The following is a 17,687-nucleotide window of genomic DNA, read 5'->3' on the forward strand; positions in this document are numbered from 1 at the left end:
CTTTGCTTGTAATTTGTAATGCATGTTGTAAACGAAATGAATTCAGGAAATTACATACATACACAGGTATTAAGTAATATTTGTACTGTATTTAAATTTAATTATAATTTCCCACTTGCATTTGTGGCAGCATATTCGGGAACTGACTAAATCTCCATTGATTATTTTATGTGCTTCACCTGTCCGCCCGAAATTTGAAAGATACAAATGTAACACAATTTCAATTTATTTTCCATGCGGTGTCGACAAAACCTCCTCTAATAACAATTTTTGCGTATTGACTAATTGAATTTGCAGCCGCATTCGTCTGGCCGGCTGTTAATAAACATTCTGATTTCATTATATGGAATTTTTAGTAAATTATCTGTGAATTATTCGTGTGCCATTCACGCGTGTGTGGGAAATTTAAAAAGTGTACTGACCGCATCCGATTGGGTTGAATAATTTGTATGTGAAACTGAACAAAATCAGAATGAATATTGAATGCAGCGGCTACGTGACTAAAAAGCCCAAATTGACATTTAGTTTTTTACCATTATACTACAATAAATAAATAAATAAATAAATAAGAGTCTAACAAATAATTTAAGCTTAGCTTAGGCGTTTTATCCTATTTACAGTTCGGTTTTTAACAAGGAAAAGTTGACTTCAATGTTGCTCGTTCTCGAAGATTGGGCACCTCCAACTCACTTGGCCTGCATGTTGCACTGTGGGTACAGGCTCTGGCAGTCCTTTTGATCCTGGCCATCCCGGGCAGCCTGAATTAGTCGGTAGAAGCGACGCACTGCCTCATTCGCATGCGCTACGGGCTCCAGTTCGCTGGTATCGCTGCAACGGACACAAAATGATAAAAAACTTTTGCCTAACAACTTTCACGTGTTTAATTAAGGCGTATTTTCTGCAGATGCTTCTCGTCTTGGTTTTTATATACACTCGAAAATTAGAGCCCGATTTTTGGTCTGGACTAAGTTTTTCAAATTCCGTGCCACACTTTTCGTTCTAAAGATAAAGCTTTTACTACATATACTTCTAAATAATGAAATACTAAGACATATTTTTTGAATTCAAGGCCTTAATTCTTTTGAGTGTCTTTAGTTTGTTACTTCCAGCTGCAGGCCTAAGTCAAAGCCAAAGCCTATGAATGCCTTTTTGCTGGGTGCCAGGAAGTCAGCTAATTAACTTTGCCACTTTGGCCCATCGCAGTAAAGTTTTCATGGGAGCAGGTCGAGTCGCCTCTGCGTACTTTTGGGCTTACAAACACGCGCCTTTTGTGTGCCAGACATCGAGTTTCACCCAGGACCCACCGCCACCCATTCCGCATCCTGCTGCTCAACAATTCTTAAACCGACGGCGTCTGCGGCAATTGATTCAGTGGGCGGGGTGACGCTAATGGATTTCATGTGACTAGTCAGCCGTGCCAGTAGGTGGTGGCCGGAAAATCGCACTCACATGAGCCCAGGCCCAACTGATTCCCTATGCTCTTTGCCCGCCGACGAGGAATGGGAGAACGTGACCTGGTGCCAGGATGTGTTGTCTGACTTTTAATGTGCTCCAGTATGTCTTGTATCTCTGCCTCTTCTACAAAAGTAAATAGCTACAGGCGCATAAAACTAGCACTGAACGGACTTAAACTTCTGTTACTTGATCTGGCATAGGTCTAGTTTTTATACCCGTTACTCTTTGTGTAAAAGGGTATATTAGATTCGTTGAAAAGTATCTCACAGGCAGAAGGAAGCGCTTCTTGGTCTATATTCTTGGTCAGGATCAATAGTCGAATCGATCTGGTCATGTCCGTCCGTTTGTCCGTATGAACGCCTCGATCTCAGGAACTACAAAAGCTTGAAAGTTAAGATTAGGTGGTGCAGATTCCAGAGACATAGACGTAGCGCAAGTTTATTTCAAAATATTGCCACGCCCACTCTAACGCCCTCAAGTCGCACAAAACTGCCACGCCGACTCTTTTGAAAAATGTTTTGATGTTTTTATGTTTTTATTAGTCTTGTAAATATCTATCGATCTGCCAAAACTATTTTTGCCACGCCCACTCCATTTAAAATTTTGTTTAAAATTTTTGTATAATTTTTTCCCCCTAATTTCTACCGGTATTCCAGAAAATGTTGAAATTTCTCGTTCCTAATTCCACTAGCTAAGCAACGTATTTTTGATAGCCAGGGAACTAAATTACTGTTTTATGATCATAGTTATTCCTTTAAAGTGCATCTTTAAATTTGTATACCAGTGCCGTATTTTGTTTAATTAGGCCCCTTTGTTTTAAGGCCTTACCTTGTTGATGGCATACGTTGAACCAACAACCAAGTCTAATTAACATAGAACGACCGTTGCCGTGGGCCACCAAAATTGTTTTTACAAGTTCGATGATTTTCCGATTGAATTGGAGTTTTGGTAAACAGTACAGGACGCTTTCAACTAATTATGATTGCTGTCATTATAGATGCGCATGTCTGCGAAGGGGGCACTTTAAACAAACGTTTGCTTTCATTAGGCCCATTTATTTTAATTAATATTCAACTGCCATGACCGAAAACCTGAGCTCCTGGCCTTTGTCATTGGTGTCCCGATAAGGCAATTAAGCACACTTTGGGCCACTCAATTAATGACTTGTCATGGGCGCGCCGACTCATAAATCACACAAACATAAGGGACTAGATCTGGAAGGCTCCTCCTGGGACACCGGCTGTCACTCGCATTTTTGTCAAGGCTGTTATCTCGGGCCCAACAATTTTGCACTCATTGTTGGCGGCGCGGAAAAAAGCGCATGGGCATGGCCCGAAAGATAATGAGCCATGAGAAATATGATGAATACGAAATGGGAGTTTATCTGGCCTGCGACATGCTCGAGTGCCCGCCGAGTGACCGAAGTGGGTGGAAGCCACCGCCACTCCATCAAATGATGACGATGATGACGATGGCACGCGGCTGTGGCAGGCAGTTCCACTTGGCTGCCCATGTGCAGTGTGCAGTTCAATTAGGAGATGCGACGACAAGCGGCACTGCGACAGCCCCAAGTTCCACTTTCTTTTCACGCTCTTGCCTATTAATTGAATGGCAATGAAGGGGCAGCGAATCCGCGGTGGGTCATTAAGCCTTTACTCGCAGCGAAGACGCATTGAAATCCGACTTGGCCGGCTAAGCTGCAAAATGAATCTCACTTTTGACTGCCTGACATCACAATTTGCAATGCCTGCGGAGCAATTAGAGCACAGAATGACACATTTTATGGCAAATGACAAGTCGGAGTTCAGGCCAGCCTGACTCAGGCCTTTATGGCCAACTGGGAGATCGTTCGATTGGAAAGTTTTTCGTGTAAACTCCATGCTTAGTATCTAAAGGTAAATACAGCTTGCAGTGCCCTAAATACCAACTAATTTCACTGCAACAATTCTTTTAACCACTCCTCCTTAGTTAAGACATCCGGCATAATGCATTCTGAAGATCCTAAACTCTCTTGTATCTTTCAAAATCAATATCTTTCACACGCTGCTCTTGATGATCTCCGACTTACCGACTCAGCTCCGCGGAAATGAAGTTGCTGTGCGGACTGTAGGTGGCAGGATCCTTGTACATGCTGCACACAATGCGCTCCTTGCAGAGGTCGTTCTTCACTCCGAGCTGCTCGATGATTTTGTCGATTTTCAGCAGAATGGGGCTGTAGAACGGATCGTAGTTGAGCGGATACAGCGGCTGAAAAGATACAAGTTATTTGTCATGGTCACTTGAGTGGCGGATGCGGCAATTGCAAACCTGTCCGTCCTGCACGAAGGGCTGATGCTCCAGGATCTTCTGCTGCTGCTGGATGAGGCGCTGCTCGGCCTGGATGCGAATAGCCTCCTTAAGTTGGGCTGCTAGTTCAGGCTGTAAAAAAGTGGAGAACTTTATGACTTAGTCAAATAATACTGCGAAAGCAGTTATATCTCCAGGATATACACTTTAAAAATGTACTCGTATTATGGAAAATACTATTAGTATTACTAGGAAATACAATACAAGTGCGCATATATACGTGTATGTAAGGATTTTCATCGATGCGTATAGAAAATTAATGTAATTACTTACATATATGTAGGAAAGTAAAGTAGTGCCTAAATGTTGGCTACTATTCAATCTTTTGGGAGGGAGCTTCAAGAGTGTTTCAAATGATTTTATTATAATATTTTCAACCTAATTCGAGAACAGCCGTGAGGCCTTTAGGATAAGCATGCAAACTAGGTAGGCTTTTTATGAAACCCAATTAATTCAAAAGTTGCAACTATATTCTAAGCTTAATACCGCGATGTGTTACCAAGTCGAAACCCAAGTGGGAAGTTGCCACGAATGGCACTTTGTGTGAAAAGGGTTGAGCTGCTAACCTTCTGTTGCGGACAGCTCATCGGACCAAACTGGCCCACTTTCCGGGCAGCTCCTAGTTCCCATCATATTCGAAACTTGGTTAAGGCGAGGTGTGCTCTTTTAATTAGGCTGAGCAGCGGGATGTTTTGCAAGCCTATGGACTGTGCTGTCTGTCGGGCAGTGCAATGGCAAAGTGCATTTTAATTATGGCTTAGTTGACACCGGCCGGCATTTCGCGCACTTGAAAGTGAAAACCGTCAGTGAGTGTCAGTCAGTTAGTCAGTCAGCCAGTCGGCTAAGCTTGTTGGACTGGCCAAACTGTTTGCCACGCCATTCACCTTGCAGGGCCTGCAGTTTGCAGTCGGCGAAATGGTGTCGCTGGGCAAAAAGAGAAAAGAGTTCCATGCAGACAAGGCAATTTACATCATAGGAAAACAATTTGCACTTTTGAGGAAAGTGTCAATAAAGACAGCCATGTGCCGGACGATTGTTTGCAAGTGAAACTGCAGCAGCCTGAATGGGTGTGTTGTTATCCAGCTAAACAAATGTACAATCTGCAAATGGGAGCCACTAATGATGAGAGTAGTCCAGAGGCAGTAGGTGGTGGCATCCGGCTGCTCGGAAACTTGCTGGCTGGGAAAGTTGCCAGTCATTATATATTTATTTATGCTAAAATACAGAACAGCATAAGAATGGAAATGCCAACCAATTGCAGTACATTGGTCGAACTTACGCCAACTAAATACAAATGGATTTCGTATTTCAATATTTTTGAAATGTGCATATAGTCGAGTTGGTCTCAATGTCACATTTGCAGGCCATTCAGCCATTTTCCCCTCATGTTACACCTATTCATACCTTTGGGATGATTCCCTGCTTGCTGCAAGTAGCCTCCAAACTGAACCCTATTTTCCTAAGTGTGTTTCCCCTCATAGCTTCAAATGGAAAATGCCACAACTCCTGCTACCCATGACCATATGGGGGATATCTGATTTCGCAGAGTCCTTTTTTATGTACATACATACACACATATTACATACATATTATAATAAATGCACATGTGCCAACGGAATGGCTGGTGGGAATGTAGTACTAAACGTACTTAATGGTCTGTAATGTGATACGCACCGAAAGTTGTGGCTCCTGATTTGGCTGCTGCGGCGGCTGATGCTGCTGCTGCTGCGGATGCTGATTGTTGCGCGCGGGATCGTACTGCGCGGCAATTTGTGCGGCTGCCGTGAGTCCGGGCACATTTTGCGGCGGATGGTGTCCCTGTCCCGGAACGTACACCGGATGGTGCTGCGTGTGTGCCGGCCTTGAGCTGGAAAAGCGGGGAAATTAGGCGCCGCTGGCAGGTGTGGCTGGGTGAGTTAGTGGATGGGTGGGCGGGTCAGCCCGGGTGGGGCAATAGTGCCATTGGAATCAAATTTCCTTTTCGCTGCTCTTTGGCTGCTCTTTTTAATTGGCATCAATTGCCAACCAGCAGCGGGCGTTGTTTGGCTTTCATTAAATAATTTTAATTACATTTGGATAAGCCGGAACAGGAAGGACATACGGAGTGGTAGGAACACAAACAGGCACCGGGAAATCCCCATCAAATGAGTCTTTGTACATACACGAAGTTACAGTCTACCGGAAAATCGATTGTTCCTTATACAGGGTCATGCAAATTGATTGTATATAATAACACAAATTATGTTAAATCATAAAGATAATAATTTCAATGAGGTTGAAGAAGGAAATTGCATAGAAAGCAAATAGAACTCGGTGGTTATCACACAAAAAGTAAATAAAGCATGGAATTCTGGCTGTAATTGTGCCGGAAAAAAGTAGTCAGAAAATACAAGGACTTCCCCGAGGGTTAGTGGACTATATAAGGGTCTAGTTTATGGGTGTTGGGTGCGTGTTTCTGTGGAGGTGCGAGTGAGTTTCCATGTGCGTGGGTGTACTTGTTTGTTGGTTTTCGGTTGCCCCTGAGTGGCATGTACCTTTGTTGCTCCTGACTTTGAAATGGGTTTAAACTGTGACTAGAGGCTTGTACTTTCTGAGCAGTTAATTGCTGTTGCAGATGAAGCTTGAGCTGCTGCTGCTGCTGCTGCGTCTGCTGCTGCGCCTGCTGTTTGAGCTGCGTGGGTGGCCTCGCCTGCTGGGTGACAGGCCATCTTTGATGTGGCTGGTGCGGCTGATGTTGTGCCTGTTGTGTGGTGCCAAGGCCCCAAGCATGCAGGACCCCGGCGTCATTCGCCGGGTGGGGCTTAAAGTTATGGGCATTCTCCTCTATTTGTGCAACGCGATTTATATCGCCTATGTATCTATGGTTCGGTGATGCAAGTCGGATGCGTGTGTGGTGTGTTCGAGTGTGGTTTAGAAACAAGACAGAGACACAGACAGTTACAGTAGCAGTTACGGATGCGGATGCGGAAGCGTGGGTGCAGTCTAGAGAAGCGGAACTTACTCGGATCCCAGGCCAGGACCACTGTTCTCCCAGGCGCCCTCGAAGTGTTCGAATCCGGGTCCGTAGCTCTCGTGCACCGGCGCTCCATGGAGATAGGCGGACGGATGGCCCTTAGGCGGGTGGGTATAAATGATTTCCGGAACCGAGTGGTGCTCACCACTGTGCCATGGCGGAACAACCTGAGAATCAAGAAATGTAATTTTGAGTTACGGAAATAACAAAAATGGTTATTGCGAATACCCATGTAGCGTTTAAAGTTAAATTTACCCTTACCGACCAATAGTTAAAATGTAGACCTTACTCCGTGTTGTAGGAAGATATTTAAATTGTACGACAAAGCCTTGTATTATAATAGTTATAATAGTTATTATTCAACTTACTTCTACATAACTCACGCAAGACTTTTCCTTATTGTATTTAAGACTTGTGCCTAAAAAGTTTGTTCATAAATTAACCAAGAATAAACAATAAAAGCTCTGAGCTGTCTTGATCCTTGGAGTATGAAAAGTTGGCACCTTATGAATCAAGATTTTGATTCTAAATCTTAGGTTTTGTCATTTTCACTTATTTTAAGGGTGTTGATGAAAGGGTGTTCGAGTTGCAAGTGCTGCCAAGAGCGACTCTAAGTTCAAAATGTGTAATAAACCAGTCGTTGCTGCAAGGCTTCAACATGACATTTTAATAAACTCGGCAGCGAAACTTTTCTCATTGCTCTGGAGGGCTTCCCTTTCGGGTCCCCCAACGCGACATTGGCTATTTATAGTCATGTTTGAACCGACGAAATAAAACGCATTACTCTGGCGACTTTGTCTTGGTGCTGAGATGGCTTTAACTCAGAAAGTCGGTTCAATGACTGCCAGAAAGCCGTAAATAACGAATGAAATGCGGAGATATGCGACTGTGTCATTGCCTGGCAAATGACTCGAAGTTCAAGTTCTGCCTATTATTTGTGATTTTTATGGTGTGCCAAGTTCGAATCGTATTTCATGCTGTGCGGCTGAAAACTTCTCCTAGAAAATAGAAAACTGATGACAAACGCTCACAAACAGACGACATGTTGAGTGGGTGTTTCTGGGTCCTCTTGGCTGGAAAGTCTTTCACTTTGTGATTTAATTTAATTTACACCGAGTGCGAGAGCAGACAGGGATGGCACCGCGTATGTGTAAAGACTGTGGGTTGTCTGGAAAATATGCGCATTTCATTGGCCAACTGGGTGTAACACACTCGGAATACGTATAAGCTACTCCCCTGTCGATATTCAATTTTTTTATTGCCGCCAATGCTTTTCTTTTCCAGCACCTGAAATATTGAGAAATTCATATATTCAACTGCGAAACGAGGTGCAATAGGAATCGCACTTTCTCCAGCTGTCGTAGTTGGTCTAAACGCCAGTAAACGACGTGTGTAAAGGATTATATACCTATAATTGCCAAAGCGGTCGTTTTATGAAGTAAATCCTTTATTGGGAAATCCTACGCGAGGGATGATTGCCGCATGCAAACATGGAATCCCGGATTATCCCGACAGCTCAGCCCCTGGCCCCAGTTAAATTTCAACTCCTATCGGCACTTCTGGTTGCGTATCCGAGCATAAGCATCTCATAAATACGAGTGTCTACGCGTGTGCACTCCTTCGAGGGAAAAGGTCTTGGCAACAGCAACAGCAACAGCCTTGGCCAAGTCTATTCCCCACTAACGGCCCAATTGAAAGACGGATTTCATTTGACGACATGTCAAGCTGCGAGCTGTCTGCGTCATCATGAGCTCATTTCGAGATTTCGAGGGCACGTGCTTTGTAAATTTTGACTCGGAAACCTTCAATGGGAATACTTTTCAACTGGCGGCGAAGGACGCGCTTTTAGACTTTTCTAATTGAATTTCCGGGGCGCGAACAAAAGCGACTTCCGACCGGCAGGCTTATAGACAACACTGAATCTCATCCAGATTATTAATGAAATTTCTCCAAAAGTACGCCCGAAGTATAAGCGGCCCAGCTCAAACCAGTTAGCAACATTTGAAGGAATCGAAGAAATTTTGTTTAACCAAATGTCACATCGCAGTCTCATAAAATGTAAAATGTACATACAATAACAGATAAGTAATGTGAGTGAGTTTGCAAGGGGCTCACATTGGTTTTTAAGATGCATTCCAACTACCTTTAGAACTAAAACAGTGTTTTACTTATAAGTAGAACCTGTTTTGGAAAACAAGTTGAACTATTTCAAACCAAGTAATGCAATGTCTCCATTTTTCAGTCAACTTTCCAGAGAGTAGTTGAGCTCCAATGTGTGCAATATCATCTACCATTTGCGCTTACCGTGTGATGATGATCGATGAGGTGGTGGTGATGGTGGTACTTGGCGGGTGCGTGATAGGATTGCTGGTAGTGCGAGCAGAGCTTGAAGAGATGGGAGAGCGCTGGGAACAGGAAGAGCAGGAACTTCAGCAGCAGCTTCTTGGCGGCACCAACTCCGATGACGATTGGCAGCAGCCAGAACAACTTGATCTTGATGATTTTAATGATCAGCAGCAATGCGAGGAATGACAGCACCAGTTTGCTGCGTAGAAATTTTTCTGGGCAAACGAAAGTAGCAATTGAATCAGACTTTTGGAGAGAGTGAAAGCGGCCTCTACTGCAGAACCGCATGTGCATCTGCATCTGCATCTGCTTCTACATGTGCAACTGCGTGATGGGGAAACAAATTGCGAGTATTACTTACGTATCTTCTTCTGGATTATCGCCCCGGCCAGTCGGGCCTTGACTACCTGTTTGGGAATCAGCTCCAGCTTGGCAATGATTCCGTTGCCTTCGATGGCCCGCGGCGATATGCGAAAGGTGGCGCCATTGAACATAACCTCGGGCAGATCCACCTCCAGATCGTGGGTCATGGCAAACTTGATACTCTTGCCATATAGAGCGCTGGTCACTTCCTCGATCGGGGTTTCCGCACTGGCTGCTTGCGAATCGATTAGAGAATTAACAGTGAAACACTTATGAGTGACGCTTTTGGGTTAATGAAAGTTTTCCTGAAAGCGATTTCCCCTACTCAGGGTGCTGGATGAGGATGTTCTAGCGCAACTTCACGGAAATATGCACATCCTAAAGCTTGCGTTGTACTTAAAAACCATTTTCTTTTTTGCGAAAGAGGAAGTGGAGTTCTTCCGCTTGGGAACTTTTTGAACTTGAACATGTTTAAACCGTAACATGTTCATATGCTAACTTGATAGATTTATCCTAGATCGTTAAAAATTGCTTATATGGCATAATTGGTAAAATAGAAGAAGAACGAAAATGTTTGACCATCAATAAACAAAAAAAAACAATTAAATAAATTGCAGAAAACCAATCAGGACTACCCTTTTATTATCTTTTATACCCGTTACTTGTAGAGGGGGTATACTAGATTCGTTGAAAAGTATGTAACACGTAGAAGAAAAGCGTTTCCTATCACATAAAGTCTGTATGAAGGTCGAGATCTTAGCACTAGCTGAGTAACGGGTATCTGATTGTTGTATTTTGTTATAGGTCAATACTGTCTTCTTAAGCAATCTTTTATTTCTTTAAAAATTTCTTGGGTTTCCAAAACTTTCGAGACTTCACCCGCCCTACTTATAAGAAAATTATACTGCACGGTGCTATTTTTGATTTAATTAATTAAGCTATTTTATTTTTATTTTAAAATCTATTTATATTCCACCACATTACTTCTTTTAGACTTGAAATACTCCTAGCAAATTCGCAATTCTAGCCGCTTACATAATTATTGACCGACCCGATGGCTGTCAATAGTCGATTGTTACAATGCATCGTATGAGCCAAAGATAACATCTGATGTGATGCCTGGTAAATACCCGCATAATTGAGAGCAAAGCGCCGTGACTCACAAGAAACTGGAGATCGTTGCCGCAGCAGATACTTTACTGCTCTCTGGCGCAGCTAAAATCGTAAAAAATCAAATCAAAACGCGGCAAGTGAAAGTTACTGGAAGTGGCAGCGGCATTTTTTTGGACGTGCTCGGCTATAGGTAGACAAAACGAGAAAAAGAATCGATGTGAAAACCGATCCACCACATAAACGCGGCACAGACAAGGGCTCTTACATAAGTTGCTGTTAGCTAAAGATATGTGCGAAAAAAACGCCATTTTAAACCGCAGAGTTAATTTTCAGTGAACTGTCCTGAATTAAAATTAACAATTGAAAATAAATATGCGGTTTCACTTTAAAACTAGTTATTACAATGAGTACATGTATTTCCTAACACATTTTAGAGCCAAAACCTTTAGAGAAAACATTTAGTCATATTATAACAGTGGAAACTGCTTCACCTAATCAAGCGTAAATAAAAATGTGGTATCTATATTAAGATCAGTTGTAATTTATCTGGTGGCCCTAGCAACGTGTGGTTACCAAGAGTAATTGGCAAGAAGTGGAACACTTAAAAAACATTTCGATATCCTTCCCACTTACCGGCACGTGCCTCCGGCTGCTCCTCCTTCTCCCTTTCCACTTGGTAGTTCACTTGGTTCTTGAAGAACTTGAGCCTTTGAGTCACATTAACATCCTGTACATCCAGCGCGGTATCCAGGTAGCTGAAGACGTTCTTTTGGAAGCAGGATACATCTGGCTTTAAATAGCAGTCGCGGACCAGGCCGTCCCACAGCTCGTTTCCACTGGCGAATCGCCGGGCCAGTCTGAGGAGCAGAGAATCACCGAGAGCCACTTTGTCCATCGGCTTTCTCGTGGGAAACTTAGTGGCATTCACCAGGGGCTGCCAGTCTTCATCCGGCGGCAGTGCCGTCGTCGGCGTAAGCTCCAGCTCCGCTGGGGAATCCGTTCCCTGCTCCTCGATTTGCTGCGATTCCATGGCAAGGTGGTTCAAAGGAGTGGTGGAGAGATAACGTCCAAGACGACCATCCGCTTTCGCGGCCGAGCTTATTAAGCAGATCAGGAGGAGGAAAATCAAGTGGACACTCGTTGATCTGGCCATGCTCACTGGGTGGCATGTGCGATTTCTACTGGAGGATGTCCACTGCTGCTGGCTCTCACCTGAGCTCCAATTATGGGGCATTTCAGTTTCGTTTTATTTTGGTTTAACTCAGCCGGTTAGCACTGCTGACGGCTGCTTCACACCTTCGACCTGCAATTGCAATTGCAATTGCAATCACTATGTCTTTTCCTATTGCAATTGCACCTTGGCCCTGCAATTTAACTGCAACCCAACTGTTTATTTAGCTGATTTCACCGGGTACGTGTTTGGCAGCTCTTCGTTTAAGCGGACACAAAAGGCGGCTTTGTTGGCGAAATCATTAGCCAATCGACAAGTCAATTTATGAGGCACTCGGCACTTAGCACGCTAATTTTATTCCATTGATTGTCGGACTTTTTCTGATTTTTTGAGCAGCTAATTCTTTTTGTATCGATTTTAATGTACTTTCTTCTCTGTGTTTGTTTTCGACAGCTTTGTTTGGAATTTCACTGTCGCATTTAGCGCGTTTTCTATTTGCTCTAGTCGGGTATCTAGCTACCTGCAATTACTTCACTGCGACACACCTACGGCCTAACGGTTTCGTATCTGGAAGTTACTGTATCTCGTGGATATGCAAATCAACTGTTCGCGCGTCTCGTGTGCGCATGCGTGCGCGTCTGGTTAACAACTGAGCGCGTTGTGGCCCAAACAGTTGGCCAAGATCATGGCCAGGCTTAAGGCAGACCGGTCGCTCTCTCGCTGTTTGCTCTTCTCAGCGTTTCGCTCGGCCGTCGATGTCTTTTTGCAGTGCGCTATCGGTTGTATCTTGTAGCCGGTTAATGGTATCTTCTCCTGCATTCACACGTCGCTCTTCCTAGATTCTTCCGCCGCACAAAACCTTAACTGTATTTCTTGCCGCGGCTGAAAGTTGTTTGGGCTACACTCGCTCCTCTATGTTTGTTTATCCATTTTCCAGTTAGCTTTGGATTGCTTCGAGTGCAGTTTGTCTGCTGGCTTGACGTTAATTTTCCTTGTAGTTTTTGCGCCGCTTTTCCTTAGTCGGCGCTTTTCACGGCCGTTTGGTGTCCAATGAACGGGTTTCCTACAACGACAAAAAGGTTTATTTGTTTTTGTGGCGCCAATATGGTTACCAAGTACTTATTCCGGCAACTTAAAATCAATATATACGAGAAAATGGGTCAATAGACAAGGGACAGAGTTGACTTAAAGCATATTAAATATCTAAAAATTGAGTACCAAATCGATTGTAAATTATTCAGTCAAAGAATTGTATAAGATTCCGTTATATATTCCCTTTGGTTCAAAAGTTAACCTACTAATATAAGCCAATAAATGAACATGTTCTAAAAAATAATCGTCGACAAAGTTTTACTATTGTTCGCAGCGTTTGAATTCAGAACAGAATAGAAAAGCAGTTCTGGGCGACAAAAGCAATCAAGTTGTCAAATAAAATCTCCATTACTTGTACCACTTCCGATGAGAAGAGCAACAAAAGATTTGTGGTGGCATACATGTGACTTTTGTTGCTCATCGGTCATTGAAAGCGCTCCAGGTAATATTTCACTTATGATCAAGATATCAATATGAGTGCTGGGCACTCTGACCGCATTATTACAGCTTTACTTTGGCTCTGAGCCCGTCTGAGACCTTCCCGGCGTTCCAATTAGCCGAAAATAGTTCCTGATTTTGGCCTAGACATGAAAGTCAGTTCAAGAGCGCTTCAGCTGCTTATGATGATGTTCCAATGCAATCAATTAGCCCGCCTTAAGTGCACAGCTGCACACCGGAGAACCACTTATTATTATTATTATTTTTAACGAGCTGCGACGAATGGGGCGGTACGAATGCGTAATGTGCATAAGCGACATGTTTCATGTAACTTTTCGCGATGTTATGGCTTTTCATATTAAAGGCATTCTATTAAAGTGCCATGGCGGCTTATGTCATGCCAACAGCAATAGCCATATGCCAGCGAGTACACAATTGCTATAAAAATAATGGCCAGCTAAATCAAGTTTAGGTAGTTGGTGGCAGCAGAACACGCTCGACAAAAAAAGAAACCAAGTCATATGATGTAAGTTCTTCGCGGGTTCAAGCCAAGTCGAAGACCCAGCTGCAACCGTTAGTTGCCTTTAAAGGTTTGCGGCTTAGAAGCATGGCTTAACGCCTTAAACATTTAGATATACAAATTGTAGCTGAGTTTGAGCAGGTAGTTTATTTAATGCTGTTATTTTTATAGAATATTTCGTTATTTTTATTAAACATCAGAATAAAAATATGAATATGTGTTGGGCTAATTGAGAAATATGCCCGTAAAGATTATTTTTGGGACTTATGCAACCCTCGAGGGACTTTTCATTACGACTGCTGTTCTGTTGTTGGCTTTCACTCGAGAGCTCTTTTTAATAATGATTCAATTACATCTATCTTAATGGCACTTGGAAATGGCCAGCTCTCGGCTGGCAGGCAGATTACGTTTTCGGAAGGTAACAAGCTTTCCCTGCGAGTTGTCGTTGTTTTGCCACTGTCAGTCACAGCATTTCCGTGAGATTTTATTGCATTTTTATGTGACAATTTCTCGGGCAGGCACGCATCCGAACATCGCAAATGCGCCACTCAACGAGCGATTATGTAAAGCTTTAAGTATTTGCATTTCATGAAATTGTTCCAATGCCCGGACCGACTTTCGGTTTCAGTCGAACGCCTAGTGAATGTATACTGCAATCTAATAGATTGCTAATTTCACTTTGTGCGTGCCTGTAACTTAGTTCGCCAAGTGTGTGGTGTGATTTGTGTTAGCGTGCAAATATTTTGAAGAGTTTTTTAACTCCGTCTGCATTTCTTCGGTTGCGTCCCAGAGAAATCTATAGCTAACTCGCTTTCGTTGCGGTTAACCAACTTGACTCACTAATCGCTTATTAAGTCCAAATAGATCGGATTCAACGTACTTTTCACGATCCATCTGGCGAGGAGCGCAACAAATAATATTTAATTGGCCGATGGACACTAAAAAGTGTAGTAAAAATAACTCGAGCTCGGAATAAAAACAATAATGTTTCGCACATATGGCCGCGGTTTATCGGCTGCAAATTATTCTGAAAGGTTTCGTTTTCAATTAAGTGTGATTATCTGGAGCGAACCACAATTCGCGCTTGGCTTTGCCCAGCCATTTGTTTACTTTCTTCTGGCATGCTCCTAATTTGTTTATCACTGTAAATAACTCTGTTATTTTCGGTTTGCTTCGTTCTGAGAACTTACAACCGCCGAGCACGCAAGCCCAGCAAAGCACTAATGGGCATTCTAATGGGTATCAGAGCGTGTTGAGATTCCCATCTGGCATGCGCTAATAACTCAAGGTGGGCGGAACAGGTGTTTAAGAAGCTTAAGAACCCAACGAAGGCAGCTGGCGGAGTCATGCAACCGCATTGAATTTCACTTTTACCCACTGGGCCAAATGCACACGGACCCGCATTGCATTTCCCCTGCAAACAGGTTTTCATTTTTTCGGTTGATAAGTGCAACCGGCTTGCCAGCTGTTGGCCTTTGTCTTATTGGTCACTCATGAAACTGAAACTGGGTCAGATATTTGCATAGCTGTTCGATTGGATTGTGCGACTTTCTGACTTTACCTGCTCACTTGCAAAAGCGGTTCCCCGGAAATTAACACGCACAGTAATCACGCTCTGATCATCAACATTGGCTCATAATTTTGGGCGCAATGCGGTGTAGCTTGTCATGGCGTGGAGCCTAATTAGCGAGTGGTTTTGTTATTGGTCCGGCAGTCACTTTCGCTCTCGGTTTTCACAAGAAATAAGTTTAGTTTGATTTCCAGAATCCGTCGTGTCTTTCACTTTTCACGCTTGCTTTTGCCAATAAAAACAAGAAGAGTGGCGCGATAAACGTGGATGACCGGCGAGCGTGGATAACCAACTGAATGGAGGTGCCGTCGCACAGCAGATGCGGCCAACTTTGGGTGTTGGTAGGTGAGTTTAATCGTTCAAATACAGATGCATATACATTGAGGAGTACACAGATACAAACTGGGAGAGAGGTGGCGAGAAAGAAAGTCCATCTAACCGCCTGAAAGTATGCTACAACTCTACTGACCTAAAATAAATCGACTAAGAGGCGCATTAAGGTCTGGCTAATCCGGATGACAATTTCATTTCCTATTTATCTTATAATTTTAAAAAAACTTTTGAAATTTAATGTGACAAGCAGTTTGTAGTAATTATATAATTAAATGAAAAGGTGTATACCGAAAAAGATTATGATTATCATTATGATTAAAAATAATACAACTTTATGAAAAAATCTATAGATTTTCATAAAATCAAAGACGAAATTATATATTGTCCAAGAACTGGTGTGTACAAAATAAAAACACATTGTGATCAAAAACAGCGAATGATTTTTTTTCCCCTTTAATTTTCTTTTATTCCCATGGCCCGTTTGACCCAAATACTCTTACTAACTGCAAAAGTAACATTTCCTTTGGGAAAGTTTCTCGCAGATCGGACGTGCGGACGGACGTGTTTAAAGCCCTTTAATAGATGTAAATAAGTCAATTGTATTACTATTTTATCCACTTTTAAACATGTTTTGATTTTACGGGTTTTATTCAATATGTTTTTATCGATTTAAATACAGTTGAAACACGAACTACCGAATAAACTCTGAAAAGACTTAACCACTTGTAATGTAAATATAAAACTTCCAGGTATTTATTGTTGTCTAATTCTTTTCATTGGTAGTATCGCTTTGGTTTCTGCTATCCGACAGCTATCATATTGACTCAGTTGGCATTGTGCCAGGAGTTTCAGTTGTGGTAGTTGTAGAAGTAGAAGTAGAAGAAGAAGTAGAAGTTGTCGTTGACTTTCGCCATTTTCCTCTCCAAATTTTCTGGCCATCCTGGATGACTGGTTTTACTCGATTCTTGATAATCTTCTGCCAAGCAGACCCGTTGTCTGGCTGGCAAGAGCTTCTAAGTAGATTTGCGCTCATCATCTCATTGGAGCCCATAGAGATTTCGTCATCCACTTTATCCTTCGACGGTCTGCTCATCAGGTGCATCTGTGGGTTCATCATTAACGGCATCGGATATGGTACATAAACTGGAAAAGGATAGAAGACTGGTTGGGCGGATAGGGTATTCATTGGTCCCTGGTCAATAATTGGGGAGCTCTCCCACATTCCGGGCATCTGCAATAGGTTCTGCACGGAAAATGTCTGTTTTGGTTCATGATTCAGGCCAGCTTTCTGCTTCTGAGAAGGTCCTGTTTTTTTCTTCCGCTTCTCTATGGAAGCCGTTGGAAAACTGGCTGGTGAAATAGTGGTTGCCGGATCTGGAAGTAGTGTGGTCTCAATATCCTGCTCCGATTTTATTGACTCTCCAAATGTTGGCCTTGCTGTGGGATTTGAAAGCACAAGCAGTGGAGTTTTTGGATCATCTCCGCTAGCTTTCAGCACTGCCAGCACCTGCTCATTTTGCAATTGGCCAAAACTTTGTCTAGTTAGGCATACGAGAAGGGCTACCACTAAAAATACTTGTTAAAATATCAGAAGGTTAAATGCATAATTATCTTTACGTACCACTAAAAAATAACTTCATGGCGACGTTAAACAAACTGAACATATTTTTGATTTTTTTCGGTCTTTATATGTCTGTCTTGAATTGGAAAGTAGGTTATTGGTTAATCAATTCTTTATAATTTTGCTAATTAACACACTAATTTCATTAGAACATACAATTTACTATGCGATGTTCCCTGTCTACCAATAAAAAAAAGTTAAGCCTGCATGTATATAATCAGTTTAAATTTGTAAAAATAATGATTCATTTCTCTTGAACTTGCTTTTTTTTAACCCCTTTACTGCGATGCAAACATTTGACCGAAA

General features: G+C 42.6%; 2 protein-coding genes across 3 annotated transcripts; both read right to left on the reverse strand.

Annotated features, from left to right (window-relative positions):
• Positions 1-210: 210 nt before the first annotated feature.
• Positions 211-15,761, reverse strand: LOC6552825. 2 transcript variants are annotated; one of them, XM_026983849.1, is made up of 10 exons: positions 15,419-15,761; positions 11,270-12,870; positions 9,522-9,755; positions 9,119-9,375; positions 6,803-6,981; positions 6,336-6,659; positions 5,476-5,668; positions 3,763-3,873; positions 3,524-3,702; positions 211-828 (listed from the first exon to the last, which is right to left on the reverse strand). In XM_026983849.1, exons 2-10 carry the CDS (start codon positions 11,868-11,870, stop codon positions 687-689), a joined length of 2,220 nt encoding a protein of 739 aa, XP_026839650.1. In that variant the 5' UTR covers positions 11,871-12,870; positions 15,419-15,761; the 3' UTR covers positions 211-686. The 2 variants fall into 2 exon arrangements, with proteins under 2 accessions (XP_026839650.1, XP_001979058.2); XM_001979022.3 differs by lacking the exon at positions 6,336-6,659.
• A 762-nt stretch (positions 15,762-16,523) lies between these two features.
• LOC26526315 (rho GTPase-activating protein gacF) lies at positions 16,524-17,416 on the reverse strand. Its single transcript, XM_015154985.2, is given in 2 exon segments — positions 16,524-17,326; positions 17,382-17,416. Coding segments are annotated over 2 exon segments (822 nt in total). The 5' UTR covers positions 17,401-17,416.
• Between the last annotated feature and the right edge of the window lie 271 nt (positions 17,417-17,687).

Source organism: Drosophila erecta, unplaced genomic scaffold, assembly GCF_003286155.1.
Source record: "Drosophila erecta strain 14021-0224.00,06,07 unplaced genomic scaffold, DereRS2 tig00000000-arrow-pilon, whole genome shotgun sequence".
In the NCBI taxonomy this organism is placed as follows: Eukaryota; Metazoa; Arthropoda; class Insecta; order Diptera; family Drosophilidae; genus Drosophila; species Drosophila erecta.

Bases quoted from the DNA above. Each gene is read 5' to 3' on its own strand.
- LOC6552825 (XM_026983849.1), bottom strand. From the start codon at position 11,870: ATGCCCCATAATTGGAGCTCAGGTGAGAGCCAGCAGCAGTGGACATCC. The intron at 9,376-9,521 runs GTAAGTAATACT...TCGTTTGCCCAG, and splicing joins GATAATCCAGAAGAAGATAC to AAAAATTTCTACGCAGCAAA. The intron at 829-3,523 runs GTAAGTCGGAGA...TGTCCGTTGCAG, and splicing joins ATTTCCGCGGAGCTGAGTCG to CGATACCAGCGAACTGGAGC.